Source organism: Acipenser ruthenus, chromosome 8 (genome assembly GCF_902713425.1).
Source record: "Acipenser ruthenus chromosome 8, fAciRut3.2 maternal haplotype, whole genome shotgun sequence".
NCBI lineage: Eukaryota > Metazoa > Chordata > Actinopteri > Acipenseriformes > Acipenseridae > Acipenser > Acipenser ruthenus.
In genome coordinates this window covers 54,152,668-54,173,170 of record NC_081196.1, presented here as the reverse complement: position 1 = coordinate 54,173,170, position 20,503 = coordinate 54,152,668, and the positions used below count along the sequence as shown (strand labels likewise).

At 36.9% G+C, this 20,503-nt stretch overlaps 1 protein-coding gene across 1 annotated transcript in view; it reads left to right on the top strand.

Annotated features, from left to right (window-relative positions):
- The first annotated feature begins 339 nt into the window (after nt 1-339).
- The window catches only part of LOC117406977 (heparan-sulfate 6-O-sulfotransferase 3-B), a 98,649-nt gene continuing 78,485 nt past the window's right edge, over nt 340-20,503 (top strand). Inside the window, exon 1 of the mRNA XM_034011473.3 lies at nt 340-1,784. Within this exon, the coding sequence (XP_033867364.3) occupies nt 1,240-1,784 (545 nt within the window). The 5' untranslated portion in view covers nt 340-1,239. The remainder of the gene's footprint in view (nt 1,785-20,503) is intronic.

The window sequence follows — 20,503 nt, the reverse complement described above, 5'->3', positions numbered from 1 at the left end:
CAAAAGAATAATTTCTCTGAATGCTTCATGTTTGTTCTTTCAATTGTTGTCTGTATATAGTCCAAAGGACTGCATCAATTGACTTGTTTAACAGCGCGATTCGTCTTGATCTCATTCAGAGACAATACAACTAATTCTTCTTTCGACCACCCTGACAAGCAAGGATATTCTTAATGGATGTAGTTGCAGCTCTCCAGTTGTCTGGAACTGCTATTCCTACTGCGCTGTGCCTAGCTGCATACCCACTCTGATTGGATGGTGGTATTAGTCGTATATTTTATTCTTCTTCAATTGGTCGTTTGCTAATATATAAAGGAATGGTTCGCTATTGGCTGAGTTTATTTAGCATGAGATTAGCTATTGGTAAATTGCATGTGCCTAATACATCCCAGTATTACATTCTTCTCCGATAAATGTGTGACCATGGGTGCCTGCTGTTTATTTAGACCGGGTTTGGCAGCGAGTAAGTGCGCTGTAGCTGCAGCATGAGTGAGCCTATGTATAGAGAGCTATTTTGCTGTTCAAATACTACTATACAGTTTTTTTAATGCATGCTTTTCAGCATAAGAGACATCAGCTACCTGCGACAGAGTTAAGGACCGATTGCTCAGGGTGCTCTGAACAATTTAAACAATACAATATTGAAAACGACTGAATGTTTCGCCGATACTACCGACCTGTACAAATCTGCAGGGACTGCGCGCCGAAGCCTGTCCCTTAGCTCCACGTTTATGTTATCATGATTCTGCATACGAAGGATGATAATAACATCGAACAAATGGAAAACACTAGTCTATTTTATCAACAGTAGGAAAGTTGTTGCGGTATATGTTGGATGACACGCGTCAGGTGTTGGTTTGCTACGAGATATTGCTTGTGACGTTTAACGTTTTTTTCATGCAAAATTCTAAGAAAGTCGACTGTTTTAAAATAAAAAGTCTGCATTTGGCAACATACGTAATCCAGTCACCTATCAATTATCAGTAACTTGGTATAACATAGAAAGTGAGTTTTTGAACAGTAAATGGTTTTGCTTTGTAAATCGTCAAAAAGCACCCCTACTTAAGAAGCCAGGACAAGGTGACTCATGATTTGGCCAGTACCTGAGGAATATATAGCTTTTGGAATGAGTGTGGGTGTTTCGTAGAAGGAGCTTATTTTTGACGGAGAGACCTAAAGAAAAGTGTTTGTGCTTTTCGTACTAATGACAGTGAATGGAAAACCTTTCCTTTTAGTATCATGGATGACAAATCCAACAAGCTGATCCTGGTCCCTGTTGTATTTGTGCTGTTTGTGATGATAGGATACCAGTACATTTGCCCAGCAGGCAGTAACTCGTGCCACTTCAGGACTGGGGAGAAGGTAAGAGGGGTCACCCTTCCATCTTCCCAAACCCCTGCGATCTTCGATTTCTACATAGATCAAGAACTAGAAGACGAAAGCCCCCCCAAATTTCTGCCTACATTTAACTTCTCGGAAACAGATCTGAAGCGCTACGCGGATTTCAACATAAAAGGGGATGATGTGATTGTTTTCCTGCACATCCAAAAGACAGGCGGGACTACATTCGGCAGGCACCTGGTGAGAAATATTCGCCTGGAGCAGCCTTGTGACTGCAAGCTTGGGCAGAAGAAATGTACTTGCCACCGGCCCGGGAAGAAAGAGTCCTGGCTTTTCTCTCGATTCTCTACAGGATGGAGCTGTGGGCTGCACGCGGACTGGACAGAGCTAACCAACTGCGTGCCTGTCATCATGGACAAGAAGGAAACCCAGAAACCCCGAAGGTGAGCAAGGTTATATAATCTGCAATTGAAGGCTTGTTAACGTTTGTTAATATGCCCCTAGCTGAGAATGAGGTTTAAAGATGAAAATATATTAAAGATGGTGTGAAAGGAGGTATAACTGCAGTGTACAAAAATGAACAACATGAAAAGTTTTATTTTTTTTGGATGTAGGCTACACAAAAGGTTTAATTATTTCAGGAGGTTTCTAACAAACGCCCTTTCCCCACATTATACTCTATTTGTATAGGTTACATACATGTTTATATTTAAATTCATATTTATGTTTGTATTGGGAATTCATTCTTACAGATACACAAGTTGGCAGTAGGTAAAAAGCTAAAAAGCATGTTTTTTCTTAAATGTTATTTCAATGTACTCTAAATTGATTAATTGGACCAATTAAGCTTCTAATAAGCACTTAATCGGTCAAATTAAGTAATTTAAGGTACAGTTGGAACAAAAACCAGGAGGGACACCGGCCCTCCAGGACCAGGGTTGAGTAGCCCTGGTGTAGCCTATTGCCATTCAGAACTGAATCAGAAGCTTAACATTTTAATTACAGTTTGTATGTGTACATGAATGTTATACAAATGCAGACTAATAATTTAAGGTACATATTAAAGAACTATTGAAGAAAATGCATACTGTAGTATCGAGAGCTTACTAAGATTAGAAGAATAATGCCTGTCATCCTCAGCGATTTAGCTAGTGTTTAGTTTAAAGAAATACAAAATATAGTGAGGTGTGCAAGTTTATTAGAACAGCCCCTTGCTTCTGTAGTATGCATTTGAAATCAAACCGCTGCTACTGACAATCTTGCAAAATTGTCCAAATTAAATTAGTGATTTTCTAATTTAATTGATGACTTTCATATGCCACACATGCAATTAATTTAAAATAGTAAGAGAAAATGGTAAAATGCAGGAGGCTTTTTAGAAGTTGTTTATGATGCCTAATTAAAGCACAAAGTGGTCTATAATTTTCACACGAGTGCCTATTGTTTCTGCACACTACTGTATATTATTGATAAATAAAAAAAATAAGAAGACAATGACAATTGTAATTTAAACACTAACTAGACAATGTACTTAAAGTTAACAAACAGATTGACTGAGTAAAATGGTATCAATTGAAATGGTGTACTTAATGTTGAGCTGGTATTAATATAGAGCTGGTCATATAGAGTGAGTCTAATGTAGGCTATTACTAACTATAACAGGTTCAACGGCTGAAGTCATGAAAAGTTTGTTTTGGGTTGTTTTTCTAAACAGAGTGTGGTTACGAAGTTATTTGGACAGTTTGCTGTTGGGGGGGAAAAAAACCCATTCTTAACTGGAGGATGCGGTCTTAATAATGTTGTATTCTGCATTGATGGTGGAATTCAGCAGTTTGTGCAATAACACTTTTAAGCATCAGTAACAGCAATCAGGAACTTGTGAATGTGGTTTTGTGGAGGCTGGCTACAAAGGCACTCTCTGACGAATGCAGTAGTTTAGTATTATATAAAATGGTGTTCAGTAAAACTTGGTCTGCAGAACAGTTGGTAGCTAACATACAATGTTGTGGATGGATCTCCCAACAGACAGATCATTAGGGTGGTTCTAAATGTACCACCTATTATGTGCTTCAGACTCACTGCGGTCCTCTCGCCCCAAACTGCACAAGATGTCATCTCTTATACAATAAGAGGCACCCTACACATGACGTGTTAACTTATAGCAATAAGTGCTTTCATTGAAAACAATTGGTAGGTGAAGAAACAAGGACTGTCACAGCTCTGTTCTGCAGTCGACAAGATGATTGTTTTTCAGTGATTGAACAAAAAACAAAGTGCATTTCTAAAGTATAGATAACCAAGGTTTATACACATTTTTGCATTGTTTTAATTTCAGTACTGTGTTGGTGTTTAATAGTTGGTATGGAAGTCATAGATGCTAATGGACTAGCAATTTTTTGTTTGACAATAAAGCTTATAAACGTATATTTTAGGCTGTACTTTTATTACGTAGACATGCTTCTGATCATTGCAGTGTTGAGATCATTATTTGCCCTAATTACTAACTACAGTCTTCCAGCTTCTAAAGACACACCTCAAGACTGATGGTGGGGAAGCATATTCTGTTGCATTGTGCACTGAAGTCCATTGGTGAGTCATTGTACAAGGAAGTCGGTGCAACACTGATATGCTTCCCCACAGTAAGCCATTTTTTTTAGTTAGTATCATGGCAAATAATGCTTGATGCAGATAACAACATGTTGTCATAAAGAACACATAAAACAGGAAATAAATTACATATCAGGATGTGAATAATGTAACGTATTATTTTAAGTCTGGGAACACAGTCTTAAAACTCATTTTCATTGCTCTTTTGTGCTTGTTCTGTTGGGTCTAATGCAGTGGCATGACTCAAATCTTAAAGCGAGAACAGATTTTCTATGTTGTCGCATTTTTGTGGTTTGTCTGAATAGTAATACGATCAACAGAGATCTGACCTGGAAAGTATTGTTTAATTTGTGAAGCCTTTGCTGGGACAAAACAACATTCCTAAAGGTTAATACTGCAGCTTCTTGTCTTATGCACTATGTACTGTATTGGTCTGGAAATTTGCCCACAGTGAAAAATTGGGCTCGTTGTTTTTTTAATGGACGGGTAACATCACTAACCATCCTGAAGTGATATCAGCCTTCAGGCAGCATAGAGCTTGCTGTGCCCTGAATGAGGTGTTGTTGTTCTAAAGGATTTTGGATTAAATGGCTACATATACAGGATGTCTCAAACTACAGCTACAATTTTAGGATTGAGACATAATTAAAAAAAGAAAAAAAAAAACTCCATGAACATAATTTATATTTTTTATTTAACATCAAGTAATCAAAGAAACTACAAAAGTCTAACAGAATCCATAATAGTAGTACAGTATTTCATGTTAGATTTCAAAACATCACATTTTTGAAATTTGTCAATATTTTGTTAGGAATAGGGAAAATTACAAAGCTTAATGTAATTCAATATGTTAACGTAGCATTATTCAGCAGGTTTCATTCGACTTTATGAAGCAAAATTAGTTAATTCTATAGGGTGATGCAAAATCTTTGGCCATAGCTGTAGTACGGCTGAATGCCTAAATGTCTTTACATTTTCCACAATCTTGCCATGGCAATATATTTAAGTTACTGTTTAACAGAAAATGTCAATGTTTTGGAAGACATACTCCTGATAAGTTTAATATTTGGGTTGTTAGAATAATTGTTTTACAATTATTCTAAATGCAAATTGCTACTAGGTTTCTGTTTCCTGTCTTGACATATTCACCAGGAGGTATTTGGTAGAATATGGATACAGTAAAGGTCATGAAAACTATCCTCATTTACACAGATCTCCTGCTTATACTCGTAATGGAAACTGTTTGGTATAATTATCCATTTGAATAATGACCAAGAACATGTAAATAAAAATATCAAAACAATTAACTATGTTGAAAAACATATGCACACAGAACATTGCTAGTACTGTAGTTATAAGGCTGTCACAAACTCTATAAGGTGTTCAGTATCACTTTAAGATTATCAGCTGAGGGTTAGTCATAAAACCAAGAACGAGAGGGTTTAGGATTGTTGCCAAGCTGTGAAACCGAATTGAGCTCCAGTGTGAGTTGTTTGTTTATCACAGAGGAAAGATGCTGTTACGAAAGGAGAGTGAGAGATATGTCTGTTGTCTTACAGAATTAATACTAGACAATACAATAAAACGTACTATCCCAATGCTCTGAACAATTATCTACAGTAGTCTATCAATATGTTTTCAGATTTTATACTTTAAACTGGGCACATGAGTTGCCATTGCAAATAAAGCTAGGAATCCAGTTTAAGATCTAGGTGCAAAACTGCTGTCTATAGTCTAAAATAAAAATAAAAATGATATGATGTTAAAGAGCAACATGGTTTAGGCAAGAAATGCCCTGGCTGTCTTAACTCGTATATTCTTGTTCTTGTTGTAGATTCTGTGTCATTTATCGCATCCTGATACCTAGTAGATGTAGAAATACCACATTTATTCCACAAGGCTTTTCTTACCGTTTTAATTCTTATTGAGTATTGCAGGGGGACACTCTGGTGTACCAGATGCACTTGGATGCTGGAAAGTATTCTGACAGCTATTTTGAGGGCACAGGGGTGCTTTAAATAAGTTTTAAAGAGTCAGCAGGATGTGATGACTGAAACAGAAAATGATTCATACTGAATCTAAACAAGAAGAAGAATACAATAATTAAGATAACTCTAGATATTTCATACCCTCTTTAAGAGGGAGCCATTAGATTGGGGTAAATCTTAAGCTAATATTAAATTAGAGGCCACTGAGTGTGCTTAGAAACTGATCTTACATTGACAGGGATGAAAAATAAGCAAAGAGCAGTAAACAAAAATAGTCCTGAAACATGTAGGCAAAAGGTGCTTACCACGTCTCCTTTAAATACTGTTCCTCCCAAGTATTGCTTGTAAGCAGATAAGTGCCCTGTCGTAGTACCAAACTCACTGGAAAAGAAACTGCTGATTATATTAGGCACTGTAGCCATTTGCAGCATGAAGCAGATTTCCTGTTTTCTCCTTTGACAAATACAAAAAGCACTTTAAACTGCTAGGGCATGAATGCATGATTTATTTCTGCAGTGCTAAGTGTTTCCTTTATCCAAGAAACTGCTCTGTAGATGTGACAGCAACCTATTTTATGAGCCTCAGATATAGCTATTCCTTGAGCATATCTATGGCTTCTTCTAAAGAGAGAGTGTTGGGCACCAATAAATAATTTCTGACAACAGTTAGAGTCGCTAATGCATATGAGAAAAATTGTATTGAAATTATGAAAATGTCATCATGGTGCTATTTTACTCTGCAGAATGAACACCATAGGATAGCGAGCAGGTCTTTTTAAACTACAGTCCAGTCGGAGATTTGTTTGTTGTCCTTATCTACTGTCAATCGAATTATATCGTTGCATCCTCTGTAAAAGCCAGGACTGTATTCTATTTCTTAAGCTGCCTGCCCAAGAATACTTGCAAATGCTAGAAAATTTCATTTCTTACCTGATGAATTAAACAACAGAACCCTGATTACTGTCTGGTAGTTGACCAAATTAAGAAGGTAGAGCAACTGGTCAACCTCCAAGGTTATACCTGATAACTGAAACGCCAAAAAAGAACCTGGGGTACTGATTGCACATATTTAGCAGTGCACTCGTGTTCAAACTGCAATTTTCCAGGACGATTTTGGTAAGGAGAAGCACAGGCAGCAAGTAGGGGCTAATTAGGGGCAGTACATGTGTTTGTACAAACTGAAACTGCGAGAGGCATGACAAGGTAGAACACAAGTGCATAGGGGGCCTATTTCACTGCATGGGCTCAGCCATTGTTAATAAGTTTAAAGTGCTTGAAAAAAAACATTTTGATGACAAGTGAGCAGTTGTTTTATTTACCCAGATATCATTAAGGAACCAGGGGACAGGCACTATAAAGAAGTATCTGCCATTTCATCTTCATAAATAAGCCAGTAAACTATCAGTTCCATGTTTATTGATTAAGCTGGAGTGCCCTCAGTTTCTATGCATATCCGTGGCCTTTGGTAAATACAGCTGACTGAACTGCAGTGTATCCAAGGAAACTTTGAAAGGTCAGTTATGTCAAACCTCATCAGCGATGTTGCTCCAATACAGTGTGACAACTAAAACAGCCAGTAACAGCATATCTTTGCAGAGCTCAAGGAAGAATCAGGGATTATTTATTTAGTAACCATGTGAGGGGGAGAAAAGGGTAGCGGATTAGAAAAGGCATTATGAATAGCAAATCATATGCATGATGTAAGGTATGTGTGCAGATGCATGCTCCTCTACAGTAATGTGCACTTGTATTCCATCTTTCTCATTATAATTGGTGTTTGGAGGCAAATACAGTAATGTTAATGAAAAAAGGGCAGATGCACTTCTCATACATTATTCTATTGCACCGTGTAGAAGTGATCATGACTCTGAGGCTTCAGGTCAGCATTTATCAGCACTTCATTTAAACCACATTCAACAGCCTGGTTTTTGTGTTACTGAAAAACCTTAAACAATGCCTTTGAGGGTCTGGTTAACCGTTAGTGTTAAAAATAGTTCTGCAGAGAAATGATGAATAATACAGAGAAAGTTAGACTTCAGTGTAGGAGAATCTGACAGCATCTCCAAGGAAAGTAAACCCACAAAATAATAATATTGAGCAGCACTGTAAATATATGTGGCCAGTATGTCATCACGTAGACCAATTTTTACATTTTTATCCAAGTCATCAGTTAATTTTTTTGATGAATTTCAAAGTGAAAATGTTTCACCCTAGTTAGGGGATACAGAAAATGCTTGATTAGGAAAATGATTCATAGCCACATGTGTTCATTTTCTCTCTATCCAGTACAATTAATTAAATACAAAAATCAACAGGGGGAGACAACTGAAATGGACTGTACTGGATGTAGACCTCATTGAGTAGGATTTAACCAATAAACAGAAATAAAAACACTCCTAATAAAATAATAAAACAAGTCTTGTTTCTCCTATCAACACAAAACGAATACTGGAGAGAGAGGTCTGGTTTGGAAATGGGCTGGGCAGAGGAAGTGCAAAGTGAACATACCGCTCTTCATGTACCACCAATGTTGTTATTTCAGTTTCTCGGGATGACTAACATTAACACATCAAAACTCCAAAAGCAATTTGGGGCATTACTGGAAAGAAACACATGTTAGAATTCAGAATTTGAACAATGTAACATAGATGTTTATAGACACCAAAAAGCAGAAGCCCTACTTTATTTGCCTCAATGGCATCCTTGCCAGTACTCCCTTCACCATTCCGCTGTGATGCAGCAGAGTGATAGAGCTAATGTCCTATGGTTTTCCAACAACCCAACAACTCTGTAGTTAAGAAGACAATAGGACGGTTAATTCTTTTTAGTTCAGAACACAGCAGTACCTTCTGTCATACTGCCTTTAAATCTTTCAAAGGGAAGAAAACATTTAACAGTGCTTACCTGAGCACTTGCACCCAAAGCAGAAATAGAAACATTTCATGGAAGATGCAGGAGGAAGCAAACAAATAAAAACTAAAAATATCAGAATATAAGACATTTCAAGTAGAAAATTGGTCTTTAACAATTTGATTTAAAAGGTAGAAATTCTATGACAAATCGTAAAAACCTTCATGTGCAGTTCTGAGAAATATGGGCACCTTTATGGCCACAGGCTTGTGAAAAGGCTCTGTGATAGCCCCTGTCCCCATACTAAGGCACTTAACCTCACTGCCATAGTCTTTGTTTACTATCCTACAAAACATGTATTGTTGAACTTCTTTGTAACTGAAAAAACAACCTCTCTAAATGAAAGGCAACACTGCTTAATAGAAACACTGGGTTATAGAATATTGTAATAAAAAATTGAATTCTCGTGCCTGGTAAACCAATAGAAATAGTTCTATTGAATATTTTGTGTGACCAAAATGAAGATACAGTATAAAATCATAATGACATTAAGAGGTTTTACCACCAAAAAGATTAAAAAAAAACACTTATGAAGCTGGAAGCAAAATAAAATGATCTGAAGCCTTTACTGTGTTCATATACTACACAACCAGAAAGTATTTTAAAATATTATATTAGTATAATAAAACATTTGTCGCTATTTCCGTTTTGTTTGATGTACAAAAGGCAGGCCTTTCATGACACCTTGTGAAAGATCCTTTCTCACTATCAGGTCAAGGTCTGTAATGGTTATTGTGAAGTATGCACTCATCTTGTCTTTGTCTTACAAACCTAATCTCATTGTTACATCTTTTATAACATAGCCTATTCTTGCAATGCATTTTTTTTTATGCTATGAACCATATGTCCAATTATAAGATAAAACCCCCTGAGAGTTGAATCTGTAGGAATGGTTTGTTCAGCCACCTTGATACAGCAGAACAGAGCCCTTGGGTTATGTTGGTCCTGGTGATTAATTTTATATATAAATACAATATATATATATATATATATATATATATATATATATATATATATATATATATATATATATATATTAAATTAAACTATGCATTCACAAATCAAACCGATGCACTTGAACAGGCCCCTGGTGTGAGGCAGTGTCTTTGACAGGAGAGGTACAATGCCAGAGTATTGTTGTTGTATCAGTTTCCAAAGTTAGGAGAAGAAGGGTTCATTAGAATTTGATTGCCTAATTCACTGTGTCACAGGATCCCATGCCATTTAATCTTCACCGTAGGTAACTGTGTATGCATTTTCACAAGCTCCTTTTTAGAAGACTTCTATTTTACATGTATTAATGTGTTCAGAATGTATATCCCTGCGTTTGGAGGAGCACTTATGTCTAGCTGGCTGACCCAGAATCTTTAGTGGTTTAGCAGCAGCATAAAATAGAAAGTGGGGGGAGAATGGAAATATAATTTTTTTTATAAAGCTTTCATCGATTGTAAAGCTTTTATGACAAAGACAAAAAATGTTAACATAGGTTAGCCTTTATGGTGTAATAAAGTTGAAATACAGAGACTGTTGACATGCATTGGGCGAACAAAAAAACAAGTGTACCATCTTCAGTCTTCTTTTTTGTAAAAAAAAAAAACAAACAAACAAAAAAACATCCTCAGAAATTGTTCCAGAGAAACTCCACATACAGTATTCTAAGGTAGATGCAGTAATATATACAGCAGTGCAAGGCTGTATACATTATGAGCCACTTAACTTACCTTTTAAAGTAAAGCAAATTGATCTGTCTGTTATGCTAAAGAAAATATGATCTCATATTCAGCAATGAGCTCTGTTTACACCCAGAAGTCTTCTGCTTCTGGTTGTGCGTTCTAATTAAATCACACTGTGGCAGACGGAGGATGGAGCTGCCATACAGTCAGATTGTATTGTGCATCAAAGGAAACCAGATCAAACCTATTATAATTGGCCAATAGCAATGTTCCAATGACCATGTTCTGTATCTGGGGGTATCCTGCTTTGATGGTAATTGTCTGTACTCTGGAACACCACAAGGTCCTATTGCAATGGAGTCAGCTGCACTCTTAACTGTGGGTTCTCACAAATAAATGATGATTAACAAAAACAAATAGCACTTAAAGCTGCACTGTCTTGTACAGCTCGCTGTAGTTCCTTCCTCGCATTGTTAAAATGCATACATTTTTTCCTGATTGCAGTGTGCCTAATCTGCATTTCGTAAGAAAATCCTTTTAAAGCTGTAGCACCTTTTATACTATGTACAGTTAATCTGGATGCATACTTAAGACTGCCTTCAAGAGGACTAGCAAATGTGTCTGGATTGAGAAATTGGAATTTTGAGAGTCTGTTCTCTTGCTGCATCTCCATCTGTAATTGAACTACGTTGTCCAAATATGAATGACACACACATGAAATGGATCAGAGTGAGCCTCGTGTTGAGATAAGTCAGTGGAAATAAAGTTTTCAATGTATGGTTAGGACTCTTCTAGTGGACCTGCAGATTTTACAGATTAAGGAAATGTTATTCCATGCTGGAGTTTGATGATACCCCAGTGAGTTTTGTACACAAGGAGATGGAGATTGCTTTTCATGCATCATTAATGTAGCAGGTTGTAGCTGCTGTGGTAGCACTTACATCCACTTGGTTTGATAATTAAGTGCCACCTGGATTTAGTGTAATCCTCCATGTTCTTACATGTGTAGGCTTGAATGTTTAAAATTAGCCAGGTGAATTTATAATAAAAAGTCATACAAATTGATTATTAGAAAGGTCATTTGTTATCAGTAATATTTGGAACTGATTACTCCAGATTTAGGGAGGACTGGCTGAATATAAGGTACAAGCAATGTTAAGTGTGGGTTTCTATCATTTTGAGCACCAGTACTGAGGAATGAAATGTCCATTATTTTAGTGGCATTGAAGTAGGAAGATGTGTTAGTTTGACATTTGTACTCCAAAGGTGACTTGTTGGTAACAGGAGGAAAGTCATATAGAACGATGTCAGGACCATCACTATAACAGCACATGAACTTTATCGGTTGCAAGAAAAAAAATATGAAAACATGTCTAGTTAATATTTGTTACTGTGGTGTTAAAAGTCATGTAGCAATTCTTTTTGTTTTATGTTATCTGAAATGTTGATTGTAAAATTGGTGAAATTTAAAAATCTCCACAGGGAATATCTACAAGAAACCAAACCAAGTACACAAACATCCCTCTTCAGACACACTGAAAGCATTTTTTAAAATATGTCAAGCACACCAAACTTGCATCCCCAACCTGAGGGCATTCTTTGTACTTAAAATATTTAAGGGAGGGATGCGACACTTGTGTACAATGTTAAAGCAAGTTAAGATGCAGATATTTGCCTGTACTTTAAACCTTAACACAATATAACAGAACCTGAAACTTGACCCCCCCATATCTTTGATTTTAAGAATAGTTTTTCCTTGTCATTATATTATTATTATTATTTATTTCTTAGCAGACATACAAGATACCACATTATTTTTACATACAATTACACATTTATACAGTTGGGTTTTTACTGGAACAATCTAGGTAAAGTACCTTGCTCAAGGGTACAGCAGCACTGGGGATTGAACCCACAACCCTCCGGTCAGAGTCCAGAGCCCTATCCACTACTCCACACTGCTGCCCTATATATATATATTTTGTACTATTCTTTTGTTTCATGTAACATTATATTAGTCCCTTATTTCCAACATTCACTGCTGTCCTTTATAACAGCCAGGAGGAATTTTTGCACTCTTCACTGTACAGATTCAGCTTGTTCTTTCTTTCTTGTCGCATTAGAATAACCATTGTAAAAGAACTTCACCCACTCGGGTTCGTTGCCCCTTTAAAAATAGACCCAACACGACAGAAATTGATTTTTAAGCGCTGGTGCGCTATTTTTAATAAACACAAAAATCAAACAAAACACACAAAATAAACACCTAGCTCTGTCCGAGCACTAACTAACACACAGTTGTTTCCCCGTCCTTAGAAAACACACTGGTTTGATACAGCACTTACTTTTTAGCTCATGACTGCCAGGAAGCAGAACACACCTTTCTGCCTCCTTCTCCTCAGCAGCCTTGGGCAGACTAGCTGCCTCTCTTAAATACCCTGCACCTGGTTTTAATTTAACAATAGCTACCAGGTGCAGGGGATAATTAATAACAAAACAATTAACAAATTAAATTCAACGATAACCCAAAACAAATAAACTAAACAAATGTGCATTCCGCACATGTTTTCCACTCAGGGAGGCTTTAACCCCCTCCCTGCTGTGTTACACCATTTATTGACAATGACAGACATAGATTGTGAAAATATAAGGTTTCAGATATCTTTTCTGTCTAGAAATCTTTTCCATCCAAGTAATTGCTGTATTCTTTCCTTAGCATGCCTTAGCATGAATAATACTTCATGGGTAATTAACATTCATGGATTTTAATTTTTTTTATTTCAGAATTTGACACAACATACGATCTATGGGTTTGGCTGTCATTTGGAGTTGAAGATGTGTTACTGGAAAGATAGCCCTGATTAGGTATGACCCACTAAAATGAAATGGGTCAGCTACATTTAATTTAATAAAAAAATGAAAAAAAAAAACATGGACCACTGCAATATTATTTTGCATGGAAACAAAAGAATGGTAAAAACAAAAGGGAAAAAAGATGTTGTAATTAATTGTATTTAATTTAAAGTTTAATTGCAAATGGGACTTCATTATTGCTTAGTGGTTAAAAAGATATAATACTATTATAACAAATGACCAGATTATTGTAATAAATCATTTACATTTTACTGTAATAAAATACCTACATACAGTATGAATTTTACCTTATTAAATATCAGCTAAGATGTAATGGTTTTGCTTTCATACGTTTCCTTCAAAAACACTGTAGGAGATACTTACAAGCATTTACTACCTAATAATAAAAGGCATTCTTAATACAGATTATTGAAGGTGAAATCGGCCCTAATCATATTCTAACATTGTGAAACCGTATCTCTCGTTTCCTAATTTCAACCTGCAGTTTAGCTTCATCCACATATCTACATCGCTTATGGGAGAGATAGCCATTTATAATACAGTGTCAGTAATTTATATGCACTGATTTCCAGTTGGATACCTATCACTCTCATTAAATATGAACACATATTCATGACACATTCCAAAGTGATGTAGGAAACATATGACACATAAAACCTGTTTGAGCTTTTTCCCTATTTAAAAAAAGAAAGAAATAACACTTTCTAATTTGCACTTACCTTCATCCCATACACATGAAAATGCATCACTCTAAATAAATACACTGTATATGCAATACAGTATATCATCCCAAAATGTTATTCAAGTCTTATCGGTAGCAGGTTGGTGAGAGAGAGAGAGAGAGAGAGAGAGAGAGAGAGAGAGAGAGAGAGAGAGAGAGAGAGAGAGAATGATTTTAATACCTGTGTTAAGCATGTATCTTCGTTTTGACCTATCTGGGAAAGAAGCCATTCTGTCTCAGCGTTCTGCTTTCTGTAGATAATATAAATGTTCAGAATGGTTCAAATCAGGATGATGTCTTTTTTTTGAACTGCAATTCACTTCACACTTATATTGCTGAAAGCTCTATATGTTCTGCCCATTCCAGTATCTTCAGAACACATTTAAAGGGTCACTACTTCTGGAGACGTTATAATTACCTGGCTGCATTTTTTACACGGGTAACTCAGCCAGGAAATCAGAGGCATTTAAATCTGTGAACCTTTGAGCACAGCTTCAATAGATGCACCGAGGTGACATTTTCCTTTCAGTGTGCCAAACTGATTGCCCTCAATCTTTCTTTGTATTGACACTGATGTTCATTTTGTGATTTGCATTAAATGCCATTTTTTATATAAATTGCACTTTTAACTTCTGCACACGCAGTCTACAGTATTGTCTTTAATATGATAACTGAACGGTTTTTATTAGCCGTAGATGACGTGTTACTGGAATGATAAATGTGCATTTTGGACAGCTGCATGATTTTGAAATAGATACATGTTGCAATCACAGCTGCAATCAAACTTCTTGGAAATAAATGTACAAATAAAACAAAAATACTTTTTTAAAATAATTGTAGGACACTGAAAATAATACAAGAAACCTGTTCGGAATAGGGTACAGCTACAACAACGGCTCAGAGAATAAAGTGAATGTTATTGTATTTCTTTGTATTATTTCACTATCCCTTCCCTTGTGTTTGCATCATTGTGAGTGCTTCTCGTTGCAGTTGCTCAGGGGCTTTCACCTTGTTTCAGGAGATGCTCTTCAGGTCTAGTTATATGTAACCTTGGCTAGATCAGCAGAAGAGTCCTCATAGAAGTAAGATTAAGCGCCATCTAGTGATCTGTCCCTTTACAAGCAAGTTTGCTTTAGTTTTTCTGGCAATGCACTGCAGTACACATGACGGTGCTGAAGATTATTATTTAAAAAAAAAAAACTCTGGATAATTAAGTATATGTTAGGATCCCAAGGTGAAATTCGACCCCATCGGCTTGGGTTCAATTGACATTTTTAGAAAGACGAAATCTTCTCATGTTCGGCTTGGGGTTGTCTGCGAATGACCCCATAGTGATGCAGAAAATTTACTTTACCTGACCTGATACCGGATAGCGTGTTTAAGATTATCATTTTTTTTTTTTTTTTTTGTACATTGAGCTTTACCAGCCTTTAATTGATTAATGCAAATTGTACTATGTGGTGGTATAGCCTCAAACATTTCTGTTGGAGTGAAATCAATAGGCTAGCCCAGCATGGGGTAGAACGTGAGCCTCAAAAAATACTGTGTCCCTAACTGCTATGAAATAAATACCATTAAAAAATCCAATACTGTACCATACCATACAATGGGCTGTAAAATCAAAGTCATTCATATGCCAGGTAAGATTTACTGGATGAATTGTTCTGAATTAATTTTTTTTTTTTCAGTTAAAAAGTGAATTGAATTTGGACCCTCTAATCTGCATCTGGCAGAACTAACCAGTTTTTCAATTTTTTGGTTTTGTTTCAAGTACTACATTAGTGATTGCTGCTCGGAGAGCTGGCCTGATTGAAAGCTGTATTGACATTTATTTAAGGAGCTCTGATTATAAACAGCAAATTCAAATGCAAGTGACGAGGTTTCTAATAGACCCACAAGTTGCTAGGTTTCCAGTCACAATTACTACAAATGTACGTGCTCGTGGCAAGTTTATATAACCCGTTTACTCTTTGCAGCTTTGCTTGGCATTGTTTATCCGTAAAGAGCATCTCCACTGAACCTAGTGGGCAAGTTGGGTTTTCAATATGAATCTTGCATACTCCACTGGATAGACGGGGTAGCTACTTGCTGTGATCTGACATTATTTAGCTGCAGGACTTATCTGTGTGATTGACACAAGGAAGAATCACAGCCTGAGATTCAACTGATGGGAGGATGTGCTGCATCTTGTTTCCAGTCTTTTGAGCAGCAGAGCCATGCGAGTCAACATGAAGAACATAAAGTTTCAATCATTCATGTCTATGCACACCACTAAGCAGCAGCCTGATTATTAGCAAATCAGTCAGTAGTTAAAGCCTCTGGTCTCTCACAGCAAAGATGTGTTTTATTGACTGTTTTATTGGTCTTACTTGAATAAGAGTTACCAGTGCTTATTGTGTCCTGTAAGGTAAGCGTATGGGCTAGACCCATATTCAGTGCTTTCTCTTTATTTCGCTATCTGACTTGCTCATCAATAAATCTTGTAATATTGAAAACAGTTGAGTAAGTGAAGGGCCCTTATGCAGAAAATTTCACTGAAAACATTGCCTACAGTAACTATGAATTGTGAAATATCGAGGTGAAGAACAGTGTATATTGAGGGGAGCAGTGTATTTTGAGGGGAGCAGTGTATATTGAGGGGAGCGTGGAGCAGTGTATATTGAGGGGAGCAGTGTATATTGAGGGGAGCGTGGAGCAGTGTATATTGAGGGGAGCAGTGTATATTGAGGGGAGCGTGGAGCAGTGTATATTGAGGGGAGCAGTGTATATTGAGGGGAGCAGTGTATATTGAGGGGAGCGTGGAGCAGTGTATATTGAGGGGAGCAGTATATATTGAGGGGAGCAGTGTATATTGAGGGGAGCAGTGTATATTGAGGGGAGCGTGGAGCAGTGTATATTGAGGGGAGCAGTGTATATTGAGGGGAGCAGTGTATATTGAGGGGAGCATGGAGCAGTGTATATTGAGGGGAGCAGTGTATATTGAGGGGAGCAGTGTATATTGAGGGTAGCAGTGTATTTGGTTGTGATTAGGGTTACAATTAAACTCACTACATTCATTAAATTGGGGAACACTGTGTGCTGAACTGCAGTCTGTCAGAAGTGCCTCGCTGCCTGGTGCACAGTGCAATGAGACAATAGCAACAAGATGAGGAGGAGGGCATCACCCTGCAGTTATCAATAAGATGACTGAAGGAGGTCCCAGTAGAAGAACAGCTTGCACTGGCATGTTATTTGGTACTCTGGCGTACGTTGGTATGTTAGTGGGACTTGTCTGGGATTGAAGACTGTGACGTGGTACATGTCTGGAAACACTGAAGGAGCATCTCAGTTCTGACACTGATTTAAAGTCAAGCTTGCCAGTGATTACAATACAATACCCTTAAACCCAGCCTATTGAACACAGCAGATCTATTTCAATTGATAAACCCTGAAACTATAAAGAAAAAACAATAGTACATAGTATTAGATGAATGGCAATGGCTCTCAGTTATTTTAAAGAATATTTAAGGCTTGCTGGTTGTATTGTATAGCAGGAATGTCCACCAATTGCTTGAACAGAAGTTCTAAATTTGCTGCAGTCAGATCAAATTATTGGGAGACATTTTTATTTTCAAATAAAAATGCCTCCCAATAATTTGATCTGACTGCAGCAAATTTAGAACTTCTAGCTGATCAAATCAACCCCTAAATCAAGTAGATGTAATAATGACAGATGCCTCTGGTACAAAGGTAATCACCAAGCATAGTCCCAATACGCACCAAACTCTCGAAAGCATCTGGTAACAGACCTTGAAGTGAACAAAAATAAAGAAAGTAAAGCATAAAAAAGATAAGCTGTTAGTGAACTCCCAACAAGCCTGCCTACCAGTTTTAAATGACCCTGGTTTCTTAGAGAGATGTTTCTACTTGACATCTTTTCTTCTATGATTCTGAAGATTTTGATGACACCATAAATCATTACCAAACACTTTAGCAAATAGTGCAGAATGCCATTTTTATATATTAACCATGACCCTATGTGCACTCTCTCCGGAGTTATAAGCCAGTTTTACGTTTGACCTTTAGGAAAGGTCAGAGGTCACGGGCAGTGACATTTTTTGATAGAGCATTCGTGGGTTACTATATGCACTGTACAAGGAGTTATTTGCAAGTTGATGATGTCATCCAACATGGCCACCATATATTTTTTTTTATTGTAGCAACTTCCCTTGAACAATGTTTAAAGACAACCACACTAGAATCATGTGTGCCAATTTTTGGTTCAATCGGACTAGCGGTTTCCGAGACAAATTTTTTTAGCCAGTTTTGTATGTTGATGATGTCATCCAATGTGGCTGCCATGTTTTTTATTGTAGCAACTTCCCTTTAACACCCTTTAAAGACAACCACACTACAATCATATGTGCTATTGGGTTTGTTTCAATCGGACTAGCGGTTTGGGAGAAGAAGATGTTTGTAGTTTGTGATTATGATGTCTGTACTGTGTGATTTTGACGTCATGCAGCATGGCCACCATCCCACACAGCTTCTTACGAACACCAGTTAATCTTGGACTATCCCTCAACAACTATACTAACTTTCAGCACTCTGCAATAAGTTGTTTTCGAAAGACAAATTTTTACATTTGGGCAAAATGTTTTTTTTCAATCCAATATGGCGGCCAAACCATGTGACTTACGGCATATGTTCATTAGCATTTTCCATCTTCCCATAAGCATCTACCAACCTAACAAATCTTTCGTGTTTTCGAGCAAGTTTTGGCGGAAAGAAAACATCATCATAATAATAATAATAATAATAATAATAATAATAATAATAATAATAATAATAATAACATAGTGTAATATAAGTGGCACACACTGCACCTGATTGTTTGAATCCCTCTTTCTAAGCTTGAATATTATGCTGCCCAATCCCTCACAGATGTATATAATACAGTGTCTTTATCATTAATAGCAGACACCTGATCCTGCATTTTAGAAGCATGTTGATCTGAAAAACACATGTGTATCAGTATATCATTCTACTGTGTTATTTACTGACAGATTGGCAAACCTCTTTGGTAAAATGCCAACTTCACTGTGTTATTTTTCAATAGACAGCGGTCAGACCTGACTGAAGGAAACTGCTGTGAAAAATAAAGTACTGCAAGCCTGATTTATCACAGGCAGCTACAGAAAGGTCATATTTCCTCATTTGGGTCCAGACTCTGACAGGTAACTGATGTTGCTGCAGCTCTGGCTGTGAAGCAGCAGGCTAGGATTAGTAATATTCATCCATTACAGCGAGGTCCAATTGAACCGGAGGTAGGGAGTCACTTTCATACATTTGAAGCCCTGGCAGCCATGAGGTTGATCATATCCTAAGGCAATTACATATTACTTAAAGCCACTCCACATTATAATTGTGTTACCGCAAAGGGCATGCCTTGGTTTCAAAAACTCCCTTTGCTAACACTGCTGCATTTGCTAATGCTGTTTTCACATTTTCAGAGCACAGAAGTGGAATCATGATGGTGATAGAGAGCACAAACTTATAATAGAAAATACAGGTTTGAGAGATGAAAAGATGAAATTTAAAGGTTTGATACCAAGACACAAATAAGCCATCAGTTCTTTCTTCATTTTTATTGAATTTTATAGTTACGATGTGCTTCCTGTCAGCAGCAATATGATGTAAAGTTCCTTCCTTTTACATTTTTATAAGACACATGAAAAATAAAAGCAATTACATAATTCCAATTATTTCAGCCATTTTAAAGTTCTTATAAACACATATTGGTGGCAGTGTTGTTTATATTACTGAATTTCAGCAGCACACCACTGGATTGGAATGTAAGCAAAAACACATTCGAAACTAGCCCCGGTAAGCATGTTATCCACTCATGTCCCACTTAAATGGGATAACAAAAATGTATCCCACGCTAGATATACCCATGCTTGTGGTATAAATGTATGTATTTATTCAATTTGTTTAGTGTCTGCATTCTAAAGTTAATGACTTTTCATAGTGACCTTAGCTTCCTGGTGGTATTGAATATTAACCCCATTGTTTTCTCTACAGGTTTTCTAATATGATTTTTCAGTTCAGTGAATTATTATTATTTATTTCTTAGCAGACGCCCTCATCCAGGGCAACTTAAAATTGTTACAAGATGTCACATTATTTTTACATACAATTACCCATTTATACAGTTGGGTTTTTACTGGAGCAGTCTAGGTAAAGTACCTTGCTCAAGGGTACAACAGCAGTGTCTCCCACCTGGGATTGAACCTGTGACCCTCCGGTCAAGAGTCCAGAGCCCTAACCACTACTCCACACTGCTGGCCTATATATAATAGGGGGATCTGAAAATTGAAATCTTTACCGTTAGTAGAACTCTGTGTCAGA